Source organism: Paralichthys olivaceus, chromosome 14, assembly GCF_024713975.1.
Source record: "Paralichthys olivaceus isolate ysfri-2021 chromosome 14, ASM2471397v2, whole genome shotgun sequence".
Lineage (NCBI taxonomy): Eukaryota > Metazoa > Chordata > Actinopteri > Pleuronectiformes > Paralichthyidae > Paralichthys > Paralichthys olivaceus.
Window position 1 is genome coordinate 6445432 of NC_091106.1, and position 27511 is coordinate 6472942.

General features: G+C 41.2%; 1 protein-coding gene across 2 annotated transcripts; it reads right to left on the reverse strand.

Annotated features, from left to right (window-relative positions):
* Nucleotides 1-6: 6 nt before the first annotated feature.
* Nucleotides 7-27511, reverse strand: ide (insulin-degrading enzyme). 2 transcript variants are annotated; one of them, XM_020093998.2, is made up of 25 exons: nt 27356-27511; nt 24609-24793; nt 23616-23823; nt 21758-21927; nt 20434-20556; nt 19478-19590; nt 19143-19305; nt 18781-18873; nt 18577-18668; nt 18178-18258; nt 17522-17625; nt 16045-16147; nt 15800-15922; nt 15366-15448; nt 13861-14005; nt 12116-12226; nt 11775-11895; nt 10765-10856; nt 9825-9936; nt 7301-7468; nt 6515-6787; nt 5416-5477; nt 3459-3531; nt 3296-3363; nt 7-2558 (listed from the first exon to the last, which is right to left on the reverse strand). In XM_020093998.2, exons 1-25 carry the CDS (start codon nt 27439-27441, stop codon nt 2463-2465), a joined length of 3048 nt encoding a protein of 1015 aa, XP_019949557.1. In that variant the 5' UTR covers nt 27442-27511; the 3' UTR covers nt 7-2462. The 2 variants fall into 2 exon arrangements, with proteins under 2 accessions (XP_019949557.1, XP_019949548.1); XM_020093989.2 differs by lacking the exon at nt 13861-14005 and adding an exon at nt 14654-14798.

Here is a 27511-nt window from a genome sequence, read left to right on the forward strand (position 1 = left end):
ACCTGGTCGCATTTAATTGTTTATTAATTAGAAACACACAAGGAGACAATGAAACAAAACTCAAAACGTCAGCACTCGCGTCGTCATCGGCCCATGGACCCAATCAGCCAATCACAGTCCAGTGTCGCCAAAAATGTTTTGAAAAGAAACCGGATTAACTAAATGTAAACCAGCTACTAGATACTTCACAAGATAAACAGTGCATGGCCCGTCCAAGCCTGATATGTAAATGTTGCTAATCTGAACGCTGCATGGATACGGCTCCGTCAAGCTGCGGCCTGAGGGAGGGATACACCACCGAAGGGCTGCTGCTGGTTGTCTTTGGACAAGAAAGTAGTGCCTTTTAACACAGTAGCAGTTTGAGATGAGGGGATCTTGTTAGGAAATGAAAATATATAGACGTGACGTAGTAAAATGCTGGAAAACATTGAAGAAGCTTAACAGCATAAACATGGAGGTAAAACTTTCTACCCCCATAAATCGTTCACTCTGTGTGTGAGCCATGAACCAGACCTGAGAGCAGGTACACCAGGGAGGGAACTTTTCTTTTGGGGCATTTGTGTTGGCAGCTTCTTTCTTCTACAGGGCAGAGCTGGTTAGCACCTGAGAGTAGCCACTGACATCGCTGTCCACACAAGGCCGACCGCTCAGAGCGGACACAGTCGTCTCCATCGAGCTGCGGCTACGTCTCACTCTGCCTCACACTGTCCAACATCATCAAGTTTTATTGCTTTGAGAGAGAGAAGTGCATATATTCAGACCAGAGCTTTTCTCCAACTCCCTGTAGACATCACGCGTTTCTTTTCAGAGAAGAAGGCGAGTTGCTGCTTTCTTGTTTAAAAAAAAAAAAAATACATATATATTTTAAGAGCCAGAACAGTCCAGCAATTTTGGGTGGGTGTGTGTGGGATGACAGATGGTCCAGGATTCTCTGGATCAGACCAGGAGCAGCTCAGTGCAGCCACAGACAGAGTGAGTGATGCCCCCCTGGAAAGGCACAAGCTGCAGAAAGTCTCACCTGCTGACAGTGTGAGAATTATTTTTCCCAGAGCAAAACAGAATGAAAGAAATAATAGTACATTTCATTACTGCAGTAGTTCTTAACTTTACAAAAATAATTCATGAGGCTTTGATCACTTTGAAGCCGTTTTCAGACATAAGCTGAGGAGAGTGTCCGGTGCAGATCTTTCACGTATGAACAACGCAGCAGGAGACTCTGCGCTCTGACGCGTTCACGAGACACAAATCAGGATGTTACATTGCAGGATGTAACAAATTAATTCTGCTGCGGATATTATGTGTTTTTATTTATAGCACTTAGACACCGGTCTCCGCCCTAATCACCAAAATCTCTATTGACATCATCTGTGGCTCCACTTTTCATCCTGAGATATTTATTTTGCTTCTGCCGCTTGTTACGGGTGTCATCAACACCCCTCTCGCTCATGAGTCCTGTGGAGGGTCTCCTGCTGTGCTCTCACATCGGTTCATACAGAGAATGTCCGCAGAGTTCAGTGCATGTCTGAAGGCAGCTTTAGTGAAGTGAACAAAGCACAAGGTAGATGACAGACTGATAAAAGTGTTTTTTATATTTTAATTCGCTAATAAAATTCAATGAGAAAGAAAAACAGCATGGAGGTACCCTGAGATGTCTGGATTACATACTACTGTAAAATGCAATACAAAATAAAAACCAATTTTACAGGCATGATTCTCTGTGGATTTAAAACAGCTCCTCAAATGTTCCCAACATTTTACCAGTTTCCAAACAAAAGGAGTCAAATACTGTGAGGATTAAAAGCAGAATTATAAGGCAAACATTCATCGGGTTGAATAAAATGTTCCATTCGACCGAGTGCGTCTTTTGAGATAACGTTTTCAGGAGCGTCTTCGAGCCTCCGAGGGTTACATGGCCAACATAAAAAGAGAAAAGACCTTCATGGAGCTACTGTCGTTCACCTGCACTTTATCACGATACACCCGCTATCCCCTCTCAAAGCAGCACGTCTCAAATTATTAATCAAATAAAAACGCCTCCTAATGTGAAGCTTCTGCACATTCTTTAAAAAAAAGGGATCTGGCCCTCGTCTTTTTTTAGGTTGTTTCTATTTCCTCTACGAACACCTACACAGTGTCGTGATGCGTGTGAGTGTGGTGGCTCCTTTCAGAGGCTTGAACGTGTGGTGAGTCTGGCGTGAATTCTAATCGCAGCTACGTCGACGACCACGGCTATTTGTGATTCAAATACACGCGTTTGTTTTTCTTGTAGTGGTTCCGGCCTGCCACACACGTTCCACACACACATGCACTCACATGCACCCAGCCAAACACACACACACACGCACTCATGCAGGCTCAGTCAGATTAAAGTCTTCCTGATGGGAAGGAGCGGGGGTGTGACGAACAGAGCAGGATCCCTCCCCCGCCGCCGCCCCGTCTGCGTGTCCACCTGCGGGCCTCACTCACAGTTTAGCCGCCATGAAGTTGATGTGAGGTTTGACGAGGGGGAACAGAGGCAGACTCCTCTTGAACTCCGTCATGTCCTGAACCAACGTGGGCTGTGAACCAACAAACATTAGGTCAGACTGGCATCGCTACTGACACACCTCCACACTCTGTTCCCTCGGAAAACTGCAAAAAGAGCTGTACGCACATGGTTTCTATGGTAACTACTATGAGTATTGTCTAACTTAGGAGGACGAGTGAGTTTGCTAGAGCTGCGGACATGTTGTTTATTGTTTTGTGTCTTTTTCACTCAGCATCGACTTCATCAATTCTTCTAAAAGTGGAAGTTTTCGGAGTTTGGACAAACAGACGCAGTTTCTCTTCTTTGATTTGAACTAACTTCGCTCAAACAGGAGAACGTGGTGCAGCTGTCCTGCACATTTAAACATATCGTGTGACCTAGTGTTGTTCAGGGTGCGGATGTGGGACTGAGTCCAAATAAACAGTGTGTTCATGGTAATGGAGGATATATCAGGCTTTAGATACACAGGTAATAAGTGTTAATGGAATCAATTATTGTTTTGGTGTTTTCAGGTGATTTAACCGATAGAGACTGTTGCCAAAAACTCAGGGTCTTGTACGATGACTGGCATTATCACAGAAGGAGTTTTTCTCTCTACACAAACTTCTGTCCACACGGAGCACGACTGATCCTTTAAATGATTCAGTTTCTTTCCTTTTGTACAAAGCAGTTAGTGTTTAATGGACCTGGACGTGTGCAGTTCACTGCTGTCTGGTCACATTAGTCAGAAAGGCTTGACGGAGCACAAACACAGAGCATGACTGTTACCTGTGGCAGAGAAGGAGCTGGAGCAAGGTTGACATCATTCTGAGCCGGGAACTCTCCCACTATGGGACCTGGTTAACACACACACACACACAGTGAGGGTGACGTAAAGGTAAACCTGATGCTGAGTGAAGCCAATGTGACCAGCACGTCTACAGACACTCACAGGAGTCCATCTCTCTGGACAGGACGTGCACAGACACCTTGTGTCTCTTCGGGGCTTCGACAGTCAGTCGTTCCTGCAGAGACACAGACAGGCGGGTGAGGTGATGAACAGCAGGAGACGGGAAACATTGGAACGGCTTCGCTTTCATGACGACTGCATTATTACTACAACCACACACTTGAGTTGATATACGCACTAGTGTCGGTGTAACAGAGGTAACCGTTGCTCCCTGACTGTGTGTTCAATGCTCTGTGGTAAAGTGTGGCCAACATGGCCGTGTGTTTTTCTCCCTGAGTCTGGGATGAGTTGTGACAGTCCTGTGGACATTCAGCTCCACAGTCGGACCTCATCACTGTCTCCGGGTGTAGGATTATATTAGAGTGAAGATTTGGCTCATCTGCAGTCACACAGCGTCAGCTCTGCTGACCAAAAAACTGGGGGGGGGAGTGATCGCAGCTGATATGACATTACAAATGCATTAGGTTTATTCTGCATGGGGCCTGGAATGGTTTCTGCTGGGCTGAGATAATGCCAATTCTTTCAGCGGCCGCACGTCTTTGGCCCTTTATCCTCCTTGAAACAGGCAGGCTGGCTGTCATTATGGGGCTGATACGCTGTGAGCGCCCGTGTCAGTGTCACCTCCACGGCTATGAATAGAAGCAGGGGGAGATGAAAGCTGGGGGGGGGGGGGGGGGGGGGGGCGACTGAGTCCAGCAAAACAATGTGTGCCTCGACATGCACACACACACACAGACAGACACACAGACAGATAGACAGACAGACAGACAGATAGATAGATAGACAGACGCACAGACGACGCACAACTAATGCTGCTCTTATCAGAAATGTAACCATCATGCAGTCAGTGCTGTGTAACAGTGATATGAGAGATATTATTCAGACAGTACAGCTGATCAATACTCTGATCGTCTGGAGCGGGAAGGTAAAGCATGACTGGAGGGAACAAATGGGTCTGATATTAGTATCGTCTGTTTCCTACAATAAGAAGCTACAGAAACACTTTGCAACAACTGCTCCTTCACCGTGTTTCTGTTATAAAGAAACTCACTTGATCAGAGGGTAAAATAAAACGTCCCACCAGTGTGTTGAAGGATTGATAGACCTGTGAAACATTTCATGATCCTGCCATGTCATCAAATGTTAGGTTATTGTTCTAATTTATGTAGCTGCCTCCTAATGACACCTCTGCAGACGGAACAGCGTTAACCACGGCCACAAGGTCCCACGATTTAATTCAAAGGAGCATTATAATTTAAGGCTGCTCAAATAAAAACACTGGTGCTCTGGGGAATGACTACACCCTGGGAGCCATTTTATTTTCATTCTCTTTCAAATAATGTTGGTATTTCCATTTTAAATAATAAGCTGTCAAACTCAGATTTGTGTGTTGTTTCTGTTTTTACTGTCCAATCATTACAATATGTGAGAATCAAGATTAATGATATTTCACAGGAGGTTTAAATAGACTGATTCAAAAATTAGAGGAGCAGTCTGGGTTGATGCCCCATCTCGCCACGTCAAAGCAGCGTTTCCCATTAAATATCTAGATTTTTTTCTGCTCGCCATATTCTAGTTTGTCCCCTCACAGTTTCCAAATGAACCAAACTCTAACTTGATGTGTTGTATAGCTGCATGAAGCCATACTTGTGTTCACTCCAGCTATCATACATAAAGTTTTTTTTATCCCTACAGTCAACTTGATTTTCAGTCTTTAATCTTTGTACCCGTCACCAGGAATCTGTTGCTCATAGGAGCAACATTCATGCTCGTGCACATGAAACAGATCTACACATCGATATAATCCATTCCTGGATGTGTCGAAAAAAATACCAAAATCATTTGAGTAAAGCAGAGGACAGGGACGTGTCTCCCACTGTTCACTGTCACATGTATTCAAAGGAAGATCCATCATGTGACAGAGGGTTGAACTACTTACTCTGTAGAACTGTATGATGTTTTCTTTTGTCAGTGTCTTCAGATACGCCACTTCAATGTTATCTGCAACACGACGAGAAAAACACAAGTGTCAACATTGATCAGTTCAGACACATCACTGCTCAACCATAGGAAACAGCCTGGACTCCACATGAGTCTTTTTTTGACACGTGTTAATTTGACATAATTTGCTGTTTGTTGTGCAGGAATCAAGTGTCATAAGAATAAATCCTCCAATGCCATTCTATAATCCCGCCCCACCCTTCCTTGCATAACAGCACATGGTGACATGGTTTAAGTAAAATAATTATATAATTACAGATGAGATAGGAAATGCGTGAAAAAATAACAATAAAATAGATAAACAGACAAATATATTAGTAAAATATTTTAAAAAAAGTTTAACATTTAAGTTCTTAAAGGTGAAAGCAGTTTATTTTAGGTCAGAACTGTTATTGCTGCATAACTAGCTCTGAAGTTGTCAAGTATCCTTTTCATTAAATACTATTTAGGTTATTGTTTGACTCCTGAATAGTTTTTGTAATATTGTCTCCAAGTTCCGAGCTGCACAAGGAAGAAACTTCACAGAGCAGACTCAGTCTCAGTGGCCGAGAAGAGCTCGAGGATAAATAAAAAGCAGAATCTAATAAACGCCTTTCGCCCCTGAGTGATGATGTGTGTTGTATGTTTTTCCGTGCCCTTGGCGTTGAGCGTCAGCCGCCCGCTCGCCCCTCCTCCACCGCTCTTGGTATCAGTAATCACCACCACTCCCTTGGCAGCCTTTCAGTTCTGCCATCACTCAGGGTTTTAGGCAGATTACCAGTGAATCAGGCCCATTACAATCCATTACTGCACTCAGGAGAGCGCTGCAACAGAGAGGTGTGCTACGGCAGCAGATTATTACGGGCTTTAATCGATCCGAATTTGCACAGCTCTAAGCAACATCGGGCTCACCTCTGGGACTGACCAGGATACTGAGAACTACAGAACGTACAGTATGTCTGGCTTTGTATGCAAAACAAGCTGGTAGATCAGGAGAGGGTTTTGGAAAAATGAACCTTATGCAGCTATAGTTTGCAGTGACATGACGAGGACCTCACCTCTGTCAAAATTATACTGCTGAGAGATGATCTCTCCCCAGTACTTGGCGCACTCAGCGGACAGTTTCTTGGGCTTGTCCAGGCGGCGGATGGCGAGGGCCTGGATGTGTTTCTGAAAGGCTTCATCGGTCATCTCCTCCACAGCCTTCTCCATGGTGCAGAGGAAAGCCTCCACACGGCTCTCTAGGTAGTGGGGTGCTTTCTCCGACTGGATGATAAAGCGCAGCCCTTGGACCCCGTTCGCCCGCCGGGGCCCACTGAACACAATGTATCCTGTGGGGGTGGAGAAGAAGAACATATGTAAAAGCTCAGTAGACGATTTGGTTTGTGCAGAAAAAACTGCTCAAAGGTCGTTTTGTTCCAAACTATGGATTTCACCAACCAAACTAACAGCCATGAACCTTATACCTGTTTAGATTAAAGCATTTTACAGGATGGATTTTGAGAAGTGTGGTCCTCACTTCATTCTCACCACCGTCTCTTTATTTATCTTGATAATCACATTAGGTCTGCTACTATTATTATAGAACAGCTGCCAGGGAAATGTGGTTCTGAGCCACAATCCACTCATTCCTTAAATTATTAACCATTATCAGCACTTTAGAAACTTTACTTACACAGCCCCTGCTCTCTGTAGAGCTGTATCTGATTTCTAAATGCAGATTAAAACAAGATCATCCTGTAAGAAAAATGCCCAAATTCACTAAATCCCAGCTGCTTTTCTTGTATCTGCGCAACTTGGAAAATGCTATAAATGAAATGTTGGACATGATGTTTCCGGCTCACCCAGCTGTTCTTTGGTCCTCAGTGTGTTGAAGCAGGGCTCGGAGATGATCTGACAGAACAGCTCCAGCTGCATGTTGTCGTGGGTCGTCTGCATGTCTGTCTGGTAGTAAATCTCAATGCCACAATTGTTGTGCACCTCGTTCCTCTGCTGATAAACGTACCAGCCACCTGGGAGGAACAGAAGAAAGCGTGTCATCTCTTTCAGTATCACGAATCATAAAATGCAAACACGTTCACTTAGAAAGGAAGTACTGACGCAGAGAAAAAAGCAAAGCTCCCGAGCAGGCCACGAAACAATCACAAAGTATGCAAAAAAAATTTGGCTGGATTAACACTGGGAGCTGGACAGATGTGACGAAAATCAAAAGACAAGAATGTCTGCACACCAGTTCAACGCCCCATCTAAGCTGACTCAGTAACACGAGGTGACCTTTTAGTGCAGATTTATGTGCGGTGTCTCTGAGTTCTCTGTCTGAAGAAAGACCAGTGTCCACTTCCCTGGGAGGTAAAATGTATTTATAGGAGCATTAACTGGTGTGCTGATATTCTCGTCTTATGAAAAACACAACTCCCATTTTAATAATTATCCCAAGACTAAAGAAAGTAACACAACTGAAAGAGCATACGTGCATTTTGAAAGTCTGTATTTTGTGAAGAAGGTTGTGAAGAAAAGTTGCAAGTCATTTCAATCTAAATGTTTTCATAATTTAAAAAACCCTCCCATCTCTTGTGCTGCTCAGTTTAACATAAACCAGATAATGGAGCAGGTAATGGAGGGAAGTATAAGACACCATCAGTACTTTAATTCCTTTCTGCTTTGTGTGTGTAGATGTAATTTAGATTATAAAGCCTGCAAAAGTGCAAATAATTCTTTCAAACCTGACTGCACCCTGGTGAGATATATTGACAACTACACTTAGCATGTAATGCACTCAGTGAGCTGAACAAGAAACCAAACACCACAGTGATCCATCATCTGAGATAAGCATGCAAATATATTTCACCAGCTCAGATATACACATCGATATAATCCATTCCCCTTTGCAAAATCGAGTGTGTCGAAAATAACTAAATCATTAAGTCTGAGTAAAATACCTTACACAAGTGATGAGCTGTAGCTACACAGCCAGCTAAGCCTGGGCCCTTTGCTTGAGGCACTGATTGAGTGTAATACAGTAACAGTTCAGGCGGAGGACAGTGGTGACACTCTCCAAAAAGGCGGAGATGTTCTGCTGAATACCAACATTGTGCTTTTTTGCTGAGTGGCATCAAATTGGCCTCCTCCAGCCTTTTATCTGTACTTGAAATATGCTTGCTGAGGAGCCATCCATTCATCCATGGGGAAAACCAGCTCCTTTTACGCTCTGCTTCAGTTTGTTTGAGTCCAGTGTGATCAAGCTCACTTTGAATGAAAGAGCAGTTAAGGCCGGGTAATGCAGGTAGCTTTATGCACATGCTGACTGAGCACTGCGGCTCTGCACTCAGGGAGCGTTGTGTGTGTGCACAGACCTTAAAAAACTCCCCTCGCATTCTTCTGCTAACTTCTTACTTAAGTTCAATTAGAAAACATAATAAGGAATAGATGACAGCTTTGATTAATCAAAGCGCTAAAGTGTCAAGGTGTCAGTGAGGCATAAACCTAAGAACCATTAAACACCGTAACAAGAAGTAAAACTGCAAATTTCCTTAGAAGATGGCAAACTGTGGTTCACAGCAACTTTGACAGTACAATGATCTTTTCCCAAAGTCTGCCGAATATGTCAAGGTTTCATACCGTAGAGTCCTGGCATTTAGTTGGGCACATAGACCTACGTTTATTCAAGAAATACAGTAGTCAGACCAGAAACCTCACGTAGCAGCTCCACTGCAGACACACTCCAGATGTGCAGACCAGCGACGCAGCCGTCAGATGCTGCACACCCAGCCAGTCTGGCCCAGGCGTTATAATGATTCCTGTGTAAACGGCCACAGATTTATTTGAACTTTCTGCTCCAAAGCTTTCAGCTCTGAGTGATGTGTTTTTTCAGACAACCTGTCAGCTAGTCAGTCATTTCTTCAGTAAATTTTGTGTTTACACCCCTTACGTCCCTCTCTTGTACCCCTGCTCTGTGTCTGACTGACAGCCTGGAGCCGAACCTGGAAAATCCCTCGGTGAAACACAGGATGTCTCCGGGTGGCCCTGCACGACTCTGGTTTTCCTCTGCACATCACTCAAGTTTCCTAATGTAATCAGACAGGCTGCACAGGTGCTTGGCTTTTCATGTCTGCGTTCATCTTTGTACTGCGGAGAGGAGGGTGTGTACGTACTTTGCCCAATGACGTTCATTTCCACTCAGTTACATTCCTCTGGGGGAAACGAGGGATATTGAATTTAATCGAGTCTTAACAAACGTAAGACGGCGTCACTGATGACGAGGGCAGGGGCACTGGGTAAGAACCCTTCTGCATAGTCGCCATGGAGACAGGCATGACTGGCCGCTGATGAATAAGAACGGTGTGGAGCGTGGATGAGTTCAGGACCTACCGTCTGGAACCTGCACCTCTCTGTAGCGAATCAGTTGGCTCGGGAGGAGGGGCTTCGTGTGAGCATGCTCAATGAGCTTGTCCTCCAACATTTGCATCATGCCGAGAGCAGACTGGGGAGATAGAAAATACACTTTAGCCCACAAAAACTGAAACAGCATTTCAAGATAAATCATTATAAAAAGGTTTTACAGTTTAATTACTATTCAGAGTTTCCCTTAAGACGGCTCCTTTTTTAGAAGAGATTTATTTTGACATTATCCTGAATTGCTTCCACCATTCATTAACAGGTTGCATTAATCTCTGAGCTCTACATGACCAGAATTAAGTTTACTTGACAATGAACCTTTACCCACTGTAAAGCAAAGTGATGGTACATGTGGGTATTACACTGCTCTCAACCAACACTTCATGTTCAGTAATGTTAGATTGATATTCAGTGAATATGTTCCCCCTTAACTTTCTAAGCAGATGGTTTGTGTTATTAGCAGGAATTGTGATCTATCGTTTACTGAGGCTACTACAGGTACCACAACACAAATGCAGTGAATATAATTGTATTTGCTGTCCTTAAAGCATAAAACAAATCTTTTTGAACAGGACCACAGCATTTAATCTTTCTAAAAACAAGGCACTGCTTAGTTGAGTCAATTCCAGACCTCAGTGTGGACACTCAAAAGTATTAAACTTTTCAGCATAGCATTATACAGAATTACTTCAGCTGAGTCATATTCTGAATGTTTCAGATGTAAAAGGCTCTGAAGTCATTCCACAGCATCTTTAATGAGTTCAGGTCTGAGCTCTGACTGGACTTTTCTAAAAAAGAATTGTCCTGCTGCCCAACTTCTACTGAGCTCTTTAGAAAACGAAAAATCCACCAGGGTGAGGGTTACAAAATTCAAGTTCCCTCAGGTGCCGCTAAAAAGTGACTTCAGACAAACCTCCTTGGTGATGTTGCCATGGAGAAGGGTTTCAATATGTAACCGCGACAATAGCTGAGGTATGAAGGCCTTGAGGCGTGGGAGCGTTACATCTGGAAAACAGATCACAGACAACAGCAATTCATCAAAGAGTGATTCACAGACTGCTATCAACACTTAATCAGTAAAAAACACTGAATAAATGCTGTGTGGCAATTTAACTTTACAGCATCTCTGTTACAGACATAAACAGGCTCAGGTGATAGATTGTCACGCAAACCTGGAGCAACACAAACCCAAAGCATTCAGTTACACATGGACACAAATCCAGTGGGCTGGCCAATCTGAATTCAAGCAAAGTCTGACCCACATTCAAAGATGAGCTACAACAGGGATACACACAGACACTGGATTTATATAATTTATGGATGGTCCATAGCACCACCGACACACAAAAGCAAGAGAAACTGTTTCAGAGATCCCAGATAGAGGGCGTGTTAGTGTGGGGACACTGATAAGAGAACAAGCCGTGGTAATTGGAGGCCGTGATGACGGGGCTTCAGGCCTTGACCCTGCAGGTTAATTGAGTCTTGTGTGAATCCACGGATAGGGTGTGTAATCTCTGTTGTAAAAACATAACAATCCTCCCTTCAGGTTTCACACTGGCGCTGCAAAGACGAAGGACTGCAGCCAGGGGAGGCATCTGCTGGAGAACAGCCTCAGCATTCAAATGAGGATTCAAAGGAGGAGGAGGGGTGAAGGCGTGTACACCAAACCACTCAAACTTTATCCTTGCTCCTTCTTACCACCTTTCCACTAATAAACTCATTCTACCAACCAGCTATATAGGCCAATCTTCATGTGTTTAGTTCAAGCGTTACTAAAGGGTTTAACTATGCACATTTCAGTTTGGCTCACAGCAGAAAAGGGGCCAATGAGCACAAAGTGAAAAATTAGATAGAAGGAATAAGGCCTGGGACTTAAAGACAAAAGTAAAGAGAGAAAGAGAGAGATTAAGAACAGTGTCTCACCATCCAGAGCCTCTCTGAGCTCATCTTTGGTCCAAGCAACCTCAGTCATTAGTAGGCGGAGGTAGTACATGGCGTGTTGGTGAGGCTGTTCGGCTCTGAAGTTATTCAAAGACCTCATGTACTGCAGGGAGGGAGAGAAAGAAAGAGAGAGAGCCAAGACAGTTTAACATCAGGGACTGAAAGAGTCAAAAGTACTTGTAATGCTACTTCACTCCTCTTGTGTTGGAAGGAAAAATAAAGATTCAAAGGTCCATCGTTCAGTGAACTGGTAGAAGTACTGTTTCCATCAACCATGAGTCATCATAAGCTTGTATGACGATGGCGTTGCAGTCAGACCTTACCGCTTCTTTGATGATGTCAAAGCGCCTCTCGTCGATCTCGAAGGTGGCCATTTTCTCAATGATCTTCTTCAGCAGGATGTGCTGTTTGTCATTGTAACCTTTCACAGACAGCTGCAGCAGACATTGACAGAGGACACATGGTACGTTATCAAACAAACACAGAGATAAGATGATGCTAGATGAGGTGATTAGTGTGTGACAGAGCAAACTGGAGCTTTATTTGTTTCCATTTGTAATGTGAGGATAAGTCTTATGATTTCTGGCAGAACAAATGATTGTCAAGAAAATCCCATCACTCCCCAGCTTTTGATGAGTCACCTACAGCTCATATTTAAAGAAGGTGTATATAAAGCCCCCAATAAAGTTTATAAATGAAATAAAAAGTATTTCTATCAACCACTTGGGCACCAGTAAATAAATGCTGACATTCCACTTAAAGTCAGTGAGTAAAAGTCTTATTTAATACGTGCATAAACTATAAAATGTTACAGAATGATTAAATATCTGTATGAGGAGATTGATTTATATTAGCATCACATCATCATCTCTGGCAGAACAGACCTAACCGGTAGATGATGTATTCCTATGCAAATGCACATCTTAAAATTGGAGAACAGTCAAGGTTATTTAAAGCCTCCAATTTGCAATGTAATCCAAACCTTATGGCCCTTCCATGATTCAGCAAAAACCTGCAGCTACATGGCTATGCTCGCTCTCGGACTCATCCCATTCCTCGCTTCTGCGTCGCTAAGTCCCTGAGGTGACACCTGTTAAAAGTAATCTCTCCTAACATCATTAACCTTGAAGAGAGGTCAGCCAGCTACACCGATACTGCTGACTCAAATCAGCCACACCCAGTCCATCGCACAGCAACAGTGTGTTGAAGAACAGTGTGGAAGGGCACAACACAATCAGGAATTTACAGGGAGAAAAAAAAATTGCAGGTTACTGGGTCATATAACCAAAGGGTGCAGCGCGTTAGTTAGAAGTTAGAAAAAGCAGAAGCACCACCACCGCAAATCAGTCATTCATGAGTAGGTTGCTACTTTGCTATGCAACATTAAATCCCTGACACACAGGCACGTAGCTGTACTCGTAAACTCAAGGAAACATCGCTGCTCACTATGTCCACGAACCTCCAGGATACAGATTGACTTCCATCGTCTTTTCTGCACTTGCATCAGCAGAAACGCTACTTAAAATATCTGCATCATTTGACTTTATTCTTTGTGTCCTGAACACATTACTGAGAACGAATTTTGGGAGTGAATTTTTAATATCAGGTGAACCCACTAGAGTTCTGTGTACAGACTGTATTAAATGTTTAATCTTCATTATTTTTATGGCCACGGGTCCCTGAAAGAAAAAGCCAGTATTTTAAATAATCTCAAAATTAAATAAATGTCATAAAGGCTCATGTTAGAAATGAAAATCTTGTGACAAATAATTAATTTGAGTCATCAAGGTAATTAAAAATTGATTAAATCCCTTAAGGTGAAGATGTAAGAGTCTATGACATTTCCTGAGGGCTGTATAATGCTATCCTACAGTAACATATTAAGTTGGAGAGAACACAGCAGCAAGCACAGCTTCCAGTAAACCTCTCAGGTTAGACAAACGACACACAGCACTTCACATATTCAAATTGAGCGCAGACCACCAAGCCAGTTCAACTCTGTAGCAGCCTCAGAACGAACCATTCACTGGTGCCCCACTTCCCTCCAAAATTCAAACGGCTTACTTACGAGGATGGCATTCATCCTTGAGGCTACGCCATACACCAGCCCGGCCAGACGGGCTGCATATGTATACTCTTTTAAATCATCCTTCAGTAACCTGAGTAACAAGTAGGTCATGTTGCAGTGCAGGGGATCTGTGTATAGGTAGCGACTAATGGGAGGGAAAAAAGAACAAAAAAAATGTTGGGAATGAGGGGTTGCCAACCAGAGGAAAAAAAACAACAGGTATAAGAAGAATGATAATAAGAGTATGTATATGCAGCCTTGTGACCAGCTGTCTGTCCAGCAAGACTGGCACAAACTCCTCTAGAGATGACTCGCACACCCAATTACAAATTAAAATCGACCTATTTAAATACTGCCTGGTGTTAACTACAAGTATGCAATTACCTCTAATAACCCGAAAATGTGAGAATAAACCCCTCTGCAGTAGTCAAGGGTTTCATGGAAGATGGGTGAGAAGGGAATCAGGATTGATGAGGAATGAAAAACAAGATGCAGACTGAACAGAGCCTAGGCCAGAAGGTTTTGTTAATCATTTGCATTTTTCTTAAGCTACATATGTGGGAGTTACCACATGTCTCAAATTGACAATGACTTTGATAATACAAAAAAGTGGTTTTCTGAAACTGTATTTCCATTCATCTGATTGTGAAAAAGAAATCTTCCAATCTGGTCATGTAAATGTCTTCAGATTACCTACGGCCTAGCAGCCCAGTCTGAAGATGAGGAGAGAGTATGGGACGTAAGGACTGGGATGCGGCGTGTGGGCACTGGGAAGGCATTTCTGAATACTTACATACATCCCATAGACGGTATTTTGGAGGTCATAGTTCAAACCAGCTAGCTCGGCTGCATATGCATACTCGTTGAGGGAGTCCTTGAGGAGCTCCAGGTATAAATATGCCATGTTACAATGCAATGGGTCCACATATGCAAACGGGCTGTAGAGGAAACGGCAGCGGTTAAAGAAAGCACAGAAACAGAGCATAGAGATACTAATCTCTACATTCTCTCATGGTAGGAGCTTAAGATAACACAAGTACAGTACATGAGTTTACAATTAAACAAACAACTAGCTGCAGTTATTAAGGGTGTAATGCTACAGTTTGTGACCATCTGTACAGTTTTCATTATACCTGCATAACTAAGTGTAACTGAGTAGCTTTGAGATTGTCTGAATACTAGCTTTACTCCTACTTTCCTGTTCCTGTCTTGATCTAAGAGGTGGGAGGCTGGATCTTAGCTAATCTGGATTTATTTAATATGCTACTGAAGTCAACCTGCTGATAATATAAAACCAACACTTCCTTCATCAAATCTACTTTGGTGAGAAGCCACAGGACTTTTGAACCCAAGCACCTACACATGTTCGTGTTGATAGTTTTGTGGACATAGTTTTTTAAGGGGGCTCATTACTTGTTGGGAGATTTTAAGTACTACCAAACTAAACATGATTTCCATTGACATTGAACTTGGTGCCAGGCGAAGGTTCATAGTTATTTACTCACCTGAAGAACTCAAAGTTCAGACAAGCCTTGGGCAGGAAGAATTTGTCATCCTGTTTGAACCACACCTTGCTCATGGCAGTGTCCTGACAGAAACATCATACACAGAAAGTTATCATTTTTAGATTCATGAAACATTCACTCTGTAAAAAGACAATTGTTTGCAAGGGTCCATGGAAATGCCGGCAAAAACACAGTCAGACTGGATATCATGTTACTTTGATATTAACAGATCACAAATATGGCATGTGAGTAATAATAGTAAAGGACAGTAGCTTGTATCTAGTCTTTCTTCAGTTTTACTTGATCACAAGAGAAAAATATTATTACCATATGAAAGTGTAAGAGATTTGTAACTATATCAGTGAAGCAGAGACTTTGTCTTAAGGTAATGAAAAGTGACAATACTTTGATGAGAGCATCTTAAAAAATCTTGCCTTGATTAAAGTGGGGACTGATGGAGAGTCTTTCTCCAGAGGGTAGATCTCGAAGTTGGTTGGGATGAACTCGTTTTTCATGGGTAATTTGAACTTGCCGTTGAGGTCTGCATTTTCCCATTTCTGAAAGGCAGGAATACATTGAGCAAGCAGCTTCTCACAGGACTTACACAGCAGCCATACACCCACACCAAATCAGAAGAAAGGACTCCCAGTATCATCTCCACAATAACTTCATTGATCACCTTGATGGTCTCTTCAGTGATGGCCTCCTGTTTGTACTGTGTGCCATACCACTCTTCTGTCTTGTCTGTTTGACCTTCAAAAGACTTTGACACCACCGCAACCCTGGGAAAAAAAAAAAAAAAAGGAAACCATGTCACATTTCATGATGAAAATACTTATCTTACAGAGATTACTAGATACTGTTGGTATGCAAGAACTCCACTATATGAGATGAAAGTGGTTTTCTATTTGCGTCCTGTTTGAATCATGTTCAAGGTAGTGGAGATCCACTAACACACATTTGCCTCTAACTGACGAGACATCTATATTCCTATATGCATGACTGGAGCCCTCAGTCTGCTGCTTTTGGAGTTTGTGCTTCACTGGTGCCTAAAATATGTATTCAATAAAAACATAGCAAGAGTAGATCACTACTTATTAAACAAACTATGATGACTCAATGCAAGCGTGATGATGCAATCAAACTTTACTTCGCTTCCAGCTGCCTGAGAGAAACTGGCACTGAAGGGAATCTAATGAATTCAAAGCAGCGCTGGTGAAACCCCAAGGTTAAACAGCCACTTCAGCAAAGGAAGAGACTGGCATGCAAACTATCAGTGTCAGCCAGTGAGTGCATGCAATCTCCTCCATGGTAAGCATTAAAGAAACGACTCATCACACATCTGCACTTTGCTTGACATCCCATAGAATGATTTACAGTTAAAGGATATCTATAAATACATATTAAAGCTTGATATTGCAGCCAACAGCTACAGAAAAGAACAGTACTCTCCCTCTGTGTGGGTTGTGATCTGTGCAATGTACAGTATGTACACAAATATGGATGATGTGTCTTCACTTGTTCCCACTACAAAAAAATGAAGGCAAAATACATCTAACACAGGTGCAGCCATCTTGTGTTGGGGACATTATTTTCAGCTAGAGTCTGCGCAGTAATGATCAGGGAGTGGATCTGCAGAGTTGAGGTTTTAATAAGTGATTTCTTTGCTGGAAAAATGATCTTTTAGTCGGCATTTTTAAACAAAGACATTCATTTCAAAATCATGGAAGGAAAAACATTGAGAAGCAGGAACCAGAGCATTTGACATTTTTACAAAAAATTTTAAATATGAAAGTTGTTGCCAATAGTGTGTTGATGCTGGTTTATGCTCAGGTAAACTTTATTGAAAATATATTATAAAGGTAAAATATTTAAGACGGGCCAAGATTTTTAAGTCAAGTCCTATGCATTTACAATTCAGAGATCAAATCTCAATTAACTATTCCTGAGCACACATATACATCTTCAGTTATTATACTATTCTGTTGAGCATGTGTCAAAAAAAAAACATTACTTCAAATTTATTCTGCAGGTTTTGGTCTGCTGTGATATTAGCCATGTCCACATTTCTGTCCTTATTATAACTATTTTATACTTGTATACTGACAGAGAGTCCCTCAGTGTACATGAGCAGAGACTGATGTTCTCACTCTTACCTGACATGTTCTGGTCTCAGTTTATCCAGCACCATCTCGATCAGGTCTGGTCTGAAATCCTCCAAAAGGTACTCTGCTGCTAGAACCTCTTCAAGGGGGTAGTACTGAAACACAGAGCAGACAGTTGACAGCACTGTACAGCTAGAGGTGAACAGTAAAAGATTTATCTCTATATCTAAACTCTCCTATGGGCTAAATTATTGTAATTGTTCAACTGCCACTGGAGAGGAGAGTCAAAAGTTTTAGTTTTTATTTAATTAAAATTTTGAGTTTGAGATGCATGTAGCAAAGAGATAACAGAAAAGACGCCTGCAAAGTGTAAAGACTGTGTTTATGTGTGAGTAAGATATATAGTATATATACAATTCCTGCTACTTGTGCAACTGAGGGTAAAAATAAAGCCAAACCTAGTAAAAAGAATCCTGTAATCAGTGACCATTAAGTATCAGTATGGTGAGGAGATCAGCGAGAAACTGTGAAATAAAAAGATTTAATAAGAGCTTGGACTAATTCTGACTGTGACTCTGCAAAATCCTCATTCTCTCAGTGCAGTCAACAGGAGGAGCACCCAGCCTAATGACGACAGCGGGTACAGACGCAATGAGCTGCATTGTGTCGCCATGGAAACAGCCTTTACAGATGGAGAGGGGACCTACATGTAGTAAACCAGCCACTTTGGAGGTGTAACCACGGGGTCGCTCCTTGTCCTTGAACCTGAAGGCCACTTTGTTTAAATCCTACAGAGAAAGAGAAGGGAATGGAGGCTGAAACAGGTGAAGTCACGACACAGACACACGACATAAATGTCTAATCAGATTCTAGATGGAAACAACTGCACAGAAAGAGCCATTTTACACTGCAGTATAAAAAATGTATACTATGCAGCTTCATTTGATATGGCATAGAGCGACACGGCAGAGAAGATGCTGAATGTAGCTGACAGGTTTGAATCCATCAGTCTCAGCTGTCAGTGTCTCCACCAACCAGAACTAAGTGGGTGACGTTTGTCGTGCCCCCCCCACCTGAACTGTCGCTGGATAGAGAACATTCATTACCTTGCACTCCTCAAACACCCACTCCTGAGGCCCCTCCGTCCGCAGCTTCTGGATGTATTGGAACATGTGGAAGATGATGTCCTCAACGTGCACTGCATCAACACACAGATGAATGTTCTTTAACAACACATAGCCACACTCACAAATAATCACAAAATGCAAGAAAAACATTTACAAACATGTAGAATCAGGTGTGTTACTTACGGAGGCCCTCTTCAGTCAAGTCCACATTGATGATAAAGAACATGAATCCTTTGGCTCCTTCTTTCTGCCCTCCAACAAGCGTGTTCACCCAGCCTAAAATGATATTGGTCACGATTTGCATGATTATTATTTTGATTTATTCATGAGGAGATTTTTTCATTTAATGATGAAAATTAAAATCTCTTCAAAAGCTCGATAGTACATTTTGAATATCGAAAGTTATTTTAAATTTGAAAAGTCTGCTGTGGTGAGTAATGACTTTATCTTAGGGTTGAATTAAAAAAAAAAAAAAAAGATAACTATCAACCTCACAATCCCTAAATGCTTTAAACATGTCTGTCACTATCTGACTAAGATCTTACCTTTAGATTTTAGCTCAGACAACAAACTTCCAGGTCCTTCATGGCCAATCAGATGTCCTAGATAATGTCCAGGGTTAGACTTGTAGTACTTCTGCAGGTCCGGGATGGGGAAAGTCACGTACAGGTTCCTGATGTCTTTGATAGGCACCACATTGTAGAATTGCTATGACAGAACACAAAGAATATTAAATCAAGTTGCTTTGGGAAATTACATTAACACATAAAAAAAAACTTAAAAAGCAAATCGATCATATATGATTAAATATGGGCTATGGTCTCACATAACTTTCCTGGTATACATTTGATTAATATTGCGGATAAGTTAAGCGACTCACTCTGAGGTGTTCTTCCTGGAAGGGATGCTCGGGGAATTCTGGCACAGGCACGTTCTTGTTTTCCACTTCTCCAAACAGCTTCACCACCATGGAGGTCAAATCATCTAATGATTCTGTAGGTAACAAAGAAGTAAAAAAAACCATTTATCTTAGATTAAGTTATAATACAATAAGTAGATCATATGATGATTCGGTTGAAGTGTTTAACAGAAGATCTGACTTTGAACGCGCTCATCTTCTAAAATAAAAACCTACAAAACCTGTTTCATCATGATTAATCATTTCCAGGATGCTCACATTAGTTTCACTGCAATCATTTATTTTTAACAATAAAATTTGCATGAAAGCTCATGAGAAAATGTAATTGATGATATTGATTGATGCATCCTTGCATAGGTTTATCATTATCAAGCTATTGAAACCATATTTGTGAAACATGTATAACTTGCATCAGTAGTGGTTGTAGATGCCATAACAGGAAGAGAGTGTTGTAATTCTACCAGAAAGGAAGCAGAGGTTTTCAGAGTTTCCACAATGAAAAGGGATTACTACGGGTAAAGAACGTGAAAGGCCAGAGGGAGGAGACAAAGATGAGAAAATAAACATTTCATCCCACAATGTTCAGCAAAGCTAAACAGGAGGTAAAGATGCAGTATGATAAGCTGTGGCGCATAAAGCAAACCTTTAAGAAAAGACCAGGATCGGGTAGAAGCTCTTTTGTCATAAAAATCGTCTCATTTGTTTTTGGTAATGATACCAAGGTTAAACATCCAAAATGGCTTCAAGAGTTATTAGCTATTATCTTGTATATTAAAATATATAAAATAATATGGTTCTTGCCCAACGCACCGAGTCATATGTGTACTTTTTGTTTCTCTTTTCTGTCTTGAGTGCAGTTTAAGCCAAGTTAATTTTTTGCTAAATTTAAATGTTACTTATGAGCCATGAACTCTTACCTCTCCCTAACACACACAATCCCATGAGATTAGAGGAGTAATATGTAGAGTGAAACTGCAGGAGCTCCTGACGGATGTCGATCCCATCTTTAGATGGTCTGGTCTCAAGGGTCAACTTGTTACCTATAGGAGAAAAAATGGATACATCAATGTGAGTATAGGTTTTGTTTTGATTTGATTTTTAAATTCCACTACTTCATGACAAAAAACAATTGAAATAATCTATCTTTGAAAATTTGCAGTTGCATTATTCTTCATTGTTTAACTAGAATATGAATACAACCATGCTATAAAAACACATAAGATTCTTTTGATTGCTGCATTAACACATGACTGGTTCATGCAGAGAACCAGACAGGCTGAGGAATTCATTTAATGACTTTATGGTGTTAAAGTGAAAATTGTCTGTAAAGTTTGTGAACAAGCTGCTTGCCTGCAGAACCACTTAAGAAATCCAAGTGCCAGACATTGAAACTTTTTAAGACACTGAATACAAATCAATCTGGAGGCCTGTCTAATCCTCCTCTAGTTTTAACTGGAATAAAGAAGATATAATTCAAGACTGCCATCAGGTGGCTATTTTGAGCATGGAGCTACTCCGCGCCGATGCTGCTCTAATCTGGCAATTCAGTTGAATACAGAGTAAGCTCCCTTCATGATATGAGAAGCTTCCCTGCAACAGTTCAATGTCAACTGAAAATGTCACAGATCAATGTATTTATTGCCCATATAGCTTTACAAAAGCATGTCCTTGTTTTTTGCATAATCAAATTAAGTATTTTTGGCCCCATATGTTTAATATTATCATCTGTGTTTCCCATAAATTATCTGGACTCTGGCATTCTGCCATTTTTTAATTTGTCCCACCATAGTTTTTTTTTTTTTTTAACACTTCTCATAATAAGACAAGAGATCTCTAGCTTTGTCCACACAGACCACAAACAGTAGTTACAGCTGTAGCTGTGGGATGCATTGCAGTTCTTTCTGTCGCACAAGAACTATTCTTTGACTGTTTAGCCTGTGTACCTGTCACTTATCTGTTGCATGTGAGAGAGCATATGCATGTGCACCCCCATTACCCTGTAGATTAATTAATTTGGTGGGAAATGCTGATTGATGGAGGTGTTATAGGACTTCCATGTATATAATCAAACATTACACAGCTTCTGTATTTTATTTGTGTTTAAATACTTATTATTCTCCAATTGTGTTTGTTTGGTGTGTTGATTCAGAGAGACTGACAGGCAGACATGATGACTACTACTATTACGTAATATTGATCAAATGTAATGGGCAATGGTTGTAACTCTGGGAGAGTTCATACCTGTTCCAAATTTACTGAAGGGGTGGTTAGGGTTGCCAGTGGCCTTCTCCAGCTGAAACAGCCTCCAGGCATCATTCATCAGGTTCTTCTCATGCTCTGAGTCCACAGCATTCACCTCCCTGTCCTTACAGCTCTCATCAAACAGTGGACACAGGAAGAACTGGGCAAACCTACGGAGATTAAGAAATGACAACTAATTCAACACAACACATTACAGAATGTAGAATCACCATTTAGATTTACAATTAAATAGCCAGGGCTTCTAAGACACAAAAGGATGTAAAGTCTGTGATGGGGAACACAATTTGCATGAAGATTAAGTGTGAGCAACTGCCATGTAAATGATAAGTGATAAGAACACAGACAATTTGAATGTTTTTAAAGCCACAACACAGATCAGAAATCTGTTACGAGTCCTCACAAAACATTCAAATCATGAAAGTTGTTCTGATATGAACTGTACTTTAGAGGTGTTTGCGTTTAGTATTGACATCAATATTTGGGTTAGGGTTGCATCCTCAAAAACTCTTGCAATAGTAGGTATGGATGAATTAATTCAACCGGTAGATGACACAAATTATTCTTTCAGACATTTTGCTCTTCTATTTTCAAAGTCAAACTATCATCAATATTTCAGCACACTCTGTGCTGTTCTTTCCCACCACACCAGCATCCAGATGGCCTTCACAATTCACTGGCACAGAGGAACAATTAGTCTGTGCTACAGACAGGTGCTTGCTAGACTATCATTCATTTATAAGTAGGTAAGCTATCCCTATAGTTTCAATTCTGACACCGCCTGACTGTCCTCTCACCGCAGCTGACACGTGAGCAGAGCCCCCCAGCAAGCCGGAGGACATCAGTCTCACCCTGTGCCTGGTTTGAGGGGGGTAGGAACTAGTGCTGATGGTTACAAAATAGAGCATAATGAAACTGGGTCTGGTAACCAAAGACGGACAGACAATGATCTGGCAGCACTCTTGAATTAACACCTGGGCTCCCATGGGAAGAATCGTATACTGATACAACCACTTAGACCAGTGGTGTGGGACATCCTGCATCTGAGCCACAGGTGCTCTCTGAGATCCTGCCCATAGGGATATTCATGAATTTAAAAAAAGGAACCACATGTAAATAAATCTTACGATTTTTTCTTCAATAAAAAGGAAATAAACACCTTCTGGCTATATGACTGTCAAGTCTCAGTCAGGGTAAACACAACACACGTGTAGCACAGGGAAAACTTTTCTGGCAGAAAGGCAAGCAAACCAAATGGTTTTGTTGCCTAACCCAAACTAACTTTTTAGGAAATCCATTCAGTGGTTTTTGTGTAATCTTTCTTACAAACATACAAACCAAGAGCAAACACACAGGGCTGAAAACATAACCGGCAGAGGTAAAAATAAGTTTTCAAGTGGACAGAGTTGATAAAACCAGACAAAGTTAAACTTGTCAAAAGTACAAGATATTGGGGAAAAAAAAAAAAAAAAAAAAAGGTCTGAAGGAATCCACAAAAGATTTATAGTTTCTCTCTCTGGTCTGATCACCACTATTATCTGACATCTCGTAAAAGGGCAGTTCCAGGCATCTCATCAGAGAGGTTAGTGTGATATATGTTCAATTATTTAGTATTGCCCTCTGAGGATGTTATTAAAATTGAAATGGCCCTTGACAAGTTCCCCAACCCTCTCTTGAACAAACTGAAGTCATGTATTTTAATTGAACACAGGTCTCCTCTATGCAAGTGTAGCGAGACTGATTAGCTGTCTAGCAGTTACTTTCAGGTTTGCTACTTGAGGCTCACATTTTGAGGAAGGACAACAAAAAAATCAATCCCATCAAAATAACAGGAACGTACCTATCTAGTGCGCCTTGCAAGTGCTCATGGGACACATCAAAGTAATAGTTGGTATGCTCTCCACTTGTAAAGGCATTGGAGCTGCCTGCATGCTCGCTGAGGAACTGGCTGTACTCATTCTCTTTGGGATACTTCTTTGTTCCCAGGAACAGCATGTGCTCACAGAAGTGCGCCAGGCCCGAGATATTCCCTGGGTCCGATAATGAACCTGTGAATTTAAAAGAAAAGGTCACAAAAAAATGAGGTCAATCAAGCTCCATCTTTTTGCTCATTAATGTAAACAGATACAACATGTCAGAGATTGACGCATTGGTCAGCCAGAGTGGGGAAGAAAACAAAGTACAACAACAGTTACATTTCTACACACAGAAATTTCATTTCAGTTTATTTCTTTATCTTTATTCAACAACAAACCATATCTTAATCATGAGACTTAATTCATTGAGTGTATGCAAGTTTCTACTCTAAAGATGTACTAGTCAAAATACCTGGCATACTCTGGCCTCATTTTCAGAACCTCTTCAACTATGAAACTTCTGTCCACAAACACATTTTTAGCTTTAAGAGTTAAGAATTTAATCATCACTCCCTCCTTTCACAGGAAAAGCAACCTAGTGTGGCTTAATCTGAGGAGAGTCACAAGTTAAATCACATTAACAAAGCTTTTGCTAGTAAGCTGTTTCAACTCTAACTGAGAGACCAGGTAGGTTGAGAGTAATGTTGTTAACATGGTAATTCACAGCAACAGGAATAATAGGTAGCAGAAGTCAAAGCACAGTACAATAATATTAGAGGAATTGGTGTTACTCTGTCAAGTGATTATGGTAATCTGTAAAGTACACTTCTTTAAAGCAATTTTTATTATAAAGTGGATGATCACAATAGCCAACAGGGCAAAAAAGTCAAATTGTATTCCATTTCTGTCCCCTAAAATTGTGTAATACAGGTCAAAAGCCACTAACTTGCAAGACAAGAGTGATGAAAGACCCTCACCTATGTGGACATCCAAAGCAGCTGAGGATTTATCTGTGGTTGGGTCACTGATGAGCATAGCTTTCAGGCCATTAGTAAAGTCCAGGGCCCTGTAAACCCGTTTGTCCTCTGGAGAGCGAATTATGTCTCTAACCACCCTCTGCACAGCCGGGTCGGTCATTCTGAGTGGCAAGGATGACACCAGCCTGCAGTGGAGGAAACAGTCAAAACATTAATGCAGTTAGCCATGTTCCTGTTTTTTGTCCTTACTGTGATTAAACCTAACATGATGGCCAAAGGACATTTTAGCGCTGAGGGAAACTGCAGATGCAGCAAGCTTTGTATACAAAAATCACAAGTGACATCTAAGAGCTTTCTGAAACCTTCAAGAAAAATACTGTGTATCTTGTTTAAACACTGTTGTCACAACATTTAACTAGTTTTGTCAGTGTACAGCCTGTTTTCTAAATGTTAAATATGTTATTTAAAACACATCTAATTGTATAATAGTTTCAATTATATTCTGGCTCAAGCCATTAAGCCACAGCTGCACAGGTCAGCCACAACATTAAAACCAGTTACCAGTTTTGAAGTTGTGGCTGATCAGTGTCCAGTCAGTCAGCTGTTTATTAGGATCACACAGCAAAAACGAATGCGGTCACACAGCACTGCTACTAAAAATCTAAAGAATGTCAAGATTTCTCCACCCAATTAACACGAGTGCAAAAGTGCTTTTATCCCCTTACATTAAAATGACAAGTGGAGTAAAAGAAATACCTTTATTGTCATCAACACAATATTTAATGCATTTTAATTTAGTACAAATTGTGCTTCATTATCAACAGTCTTGAACAATATTACATCAGTCCTGAAGTTTGCACCCTTCTTTATGAAATGTATGATACTTAAGATGTCCTCTCTCCCTTTATAACCTCCTTCAGACATCTGAGCACCCTTTGTATATCCTCAGGTACAGTTTCAATCCACTCTTCATTGTATAGTTGCTCTAAATCAACCAGATTGCTTGGCTGTCTGCCGTGAACACAGGCTTTCTATTATATCCAAGTCTGGAGACAGGGAAGGGCATAGAAAAACATTCCCCTCATTCTTTTTTTAAACTGTTCCTGAGTTGACTTTGCTTTGTGCCCTTGACCATTTTCTTGTTGACTGATGAACTGCCATTTTCTTACTGACGACAGGAGGCTTTGCTTTAAAAATCTGTTGATACTGGCCTGCATTCATTCTAACTTATACTTTATGTACAGCTCAAGTGCCTAATGAAGACAAACACCCCCCCAAGCCTGAGTGAGCTCCACTGTGTTTGTCTGAAATGATATCCCTCTCCTCTTTTATTTCTCTCTCCACATGTACCTGTGCAGATTTCTTTGGTCTCATCATACCACATAAACTTGATTCACATTATTGCTGAATGCGTCAAAACATTTTATATCCCTCCACAGCTTTGTGAAAAATTATCAATTTCAAATTGATGTTTTCTGACAGTCCCCCCCTGATCCCATTGTTTATGTGGCTCTCAGTAGACTGCGGGAAACCCATCTGGAGCCACTCATCAAGCTTTATGTGCTGACGATACTTTTTAAAGATCAGACACCTGATTTTACATATTAAAGATAAATCCTAGGGGTTTTATAAAAAACAACAACCTTTGAGCTTTTAAATTCTTGCAATAAATGCTGAGGCCACCCCATAAAAAACTTGTACAGGAGAAACCTTATTATGGAAGACCATACTGAGGATTAATTGTTCAATAGAGTATTTAAATTAAATATATGAGGGTCTAAGGGAGATGCAAACTTTTGCTCGGAAATGTACATCAGTGTGGGTACGTACACTGAATATCACAAACAACTAGAAATGTTGAATAATGCAATATGGTTTGACAGCACCACAAACTACACCCTTCTTGCGTCAAGATAGGATTTACAGTATGATGGAACAGCCGAATTAAAGTGCATTAGTTTACACTAGGTGTACCTAATAAACTGCCACCTGACAGCGTGAGAGAGACACTAGTTTCCGGTCAGAAGTGAGGTTTACAGCGACATTAAACTCCGGGCACCATTGAAATACACTGGTAACATCACTGTGAGAGCAAATGCTCTTCCTCTCATGTTTGATGTAGCCCATTTTTTAAAGGAAGAAAGTTCATTCATTTATTTACATGTGGAAAAAATGTAAATGTGATCAAATGTTTCAGAATTACAGCTAAATAATATTTTTATACAGGTTGTATATTTACTTGGAGGTACTACTCATATGTAGAAAATACTACAGCCCGACCAGGTTTAAAGAACCTTTTCGCCAGAAACACGAACAATCCCTGTTGAATGAAGTGAATTAAAATGAGGAATATTGGTGCTTCTCATCTAGCACAGTGGAGATTAGCCGTGTAGCTCGCTAACCAGAGGACATTAATCCCCCTCACAGGAGGAACACTAGCGTTAGCTTCATCTATCAAACGATAAAGGGAAGATAACGTGCATCATAGTGGCAGCGGGGTTGGCTTGTTTAACTTGATGCTAATATATACAACCACTTACTGTTGTAAAGTGTAACTCGTCCAGTTATATAGGTATCCCGGACGCGAACCATGCTAGCTAACAGAGCTAACCAGTGATGCTAGCCGGTCAACTAACCGGCTTTATCAACCCAAGCTGCTAACGTGAGCTCGTATGCTAGTTAAGTAGCTGCGTGTCGTGAAAAATAATTCCGTAGTTTTTCAAAAGCCTGTGTCTGACAACACTCACCTAAAATCTTGATTAGGACAGAAACCGGTGCCTGCTGACTGGAGGTATCTGGAACACTGGGCCGATCTGTTAATGCACTTAAACATACTTTACACCCATGGAAAACAAACCTGCGCTCTTACAGCGCCATCTTAGACTAGACCCAGCTAATCGAAC

Bases quoted from the DNA above. Each gene is read 5' to 3' on its own strand.
- ide (XM_020093998.2), bottom strand. From the start codon at position 27,441: ATGTTTAAGTGCATTAACAGATCGGCCCAGTGTTCCAGATACCTCCAG. The intron at 16,148-17,521 runs GTAAGAGTGAGA...TTTTTTTCCCAG, and splicing joins CTGAGACCAGAACATGTCAG to GGTTGCGGTGGTGTCAAAGT. The intron at 6,788-7,300 runs GTGAGCCGGAAA...CCACCCCCACAG, and splicing joins GAGGACCAAAGAACAGCTGG to GATACATTGTGTTCAGTGGG.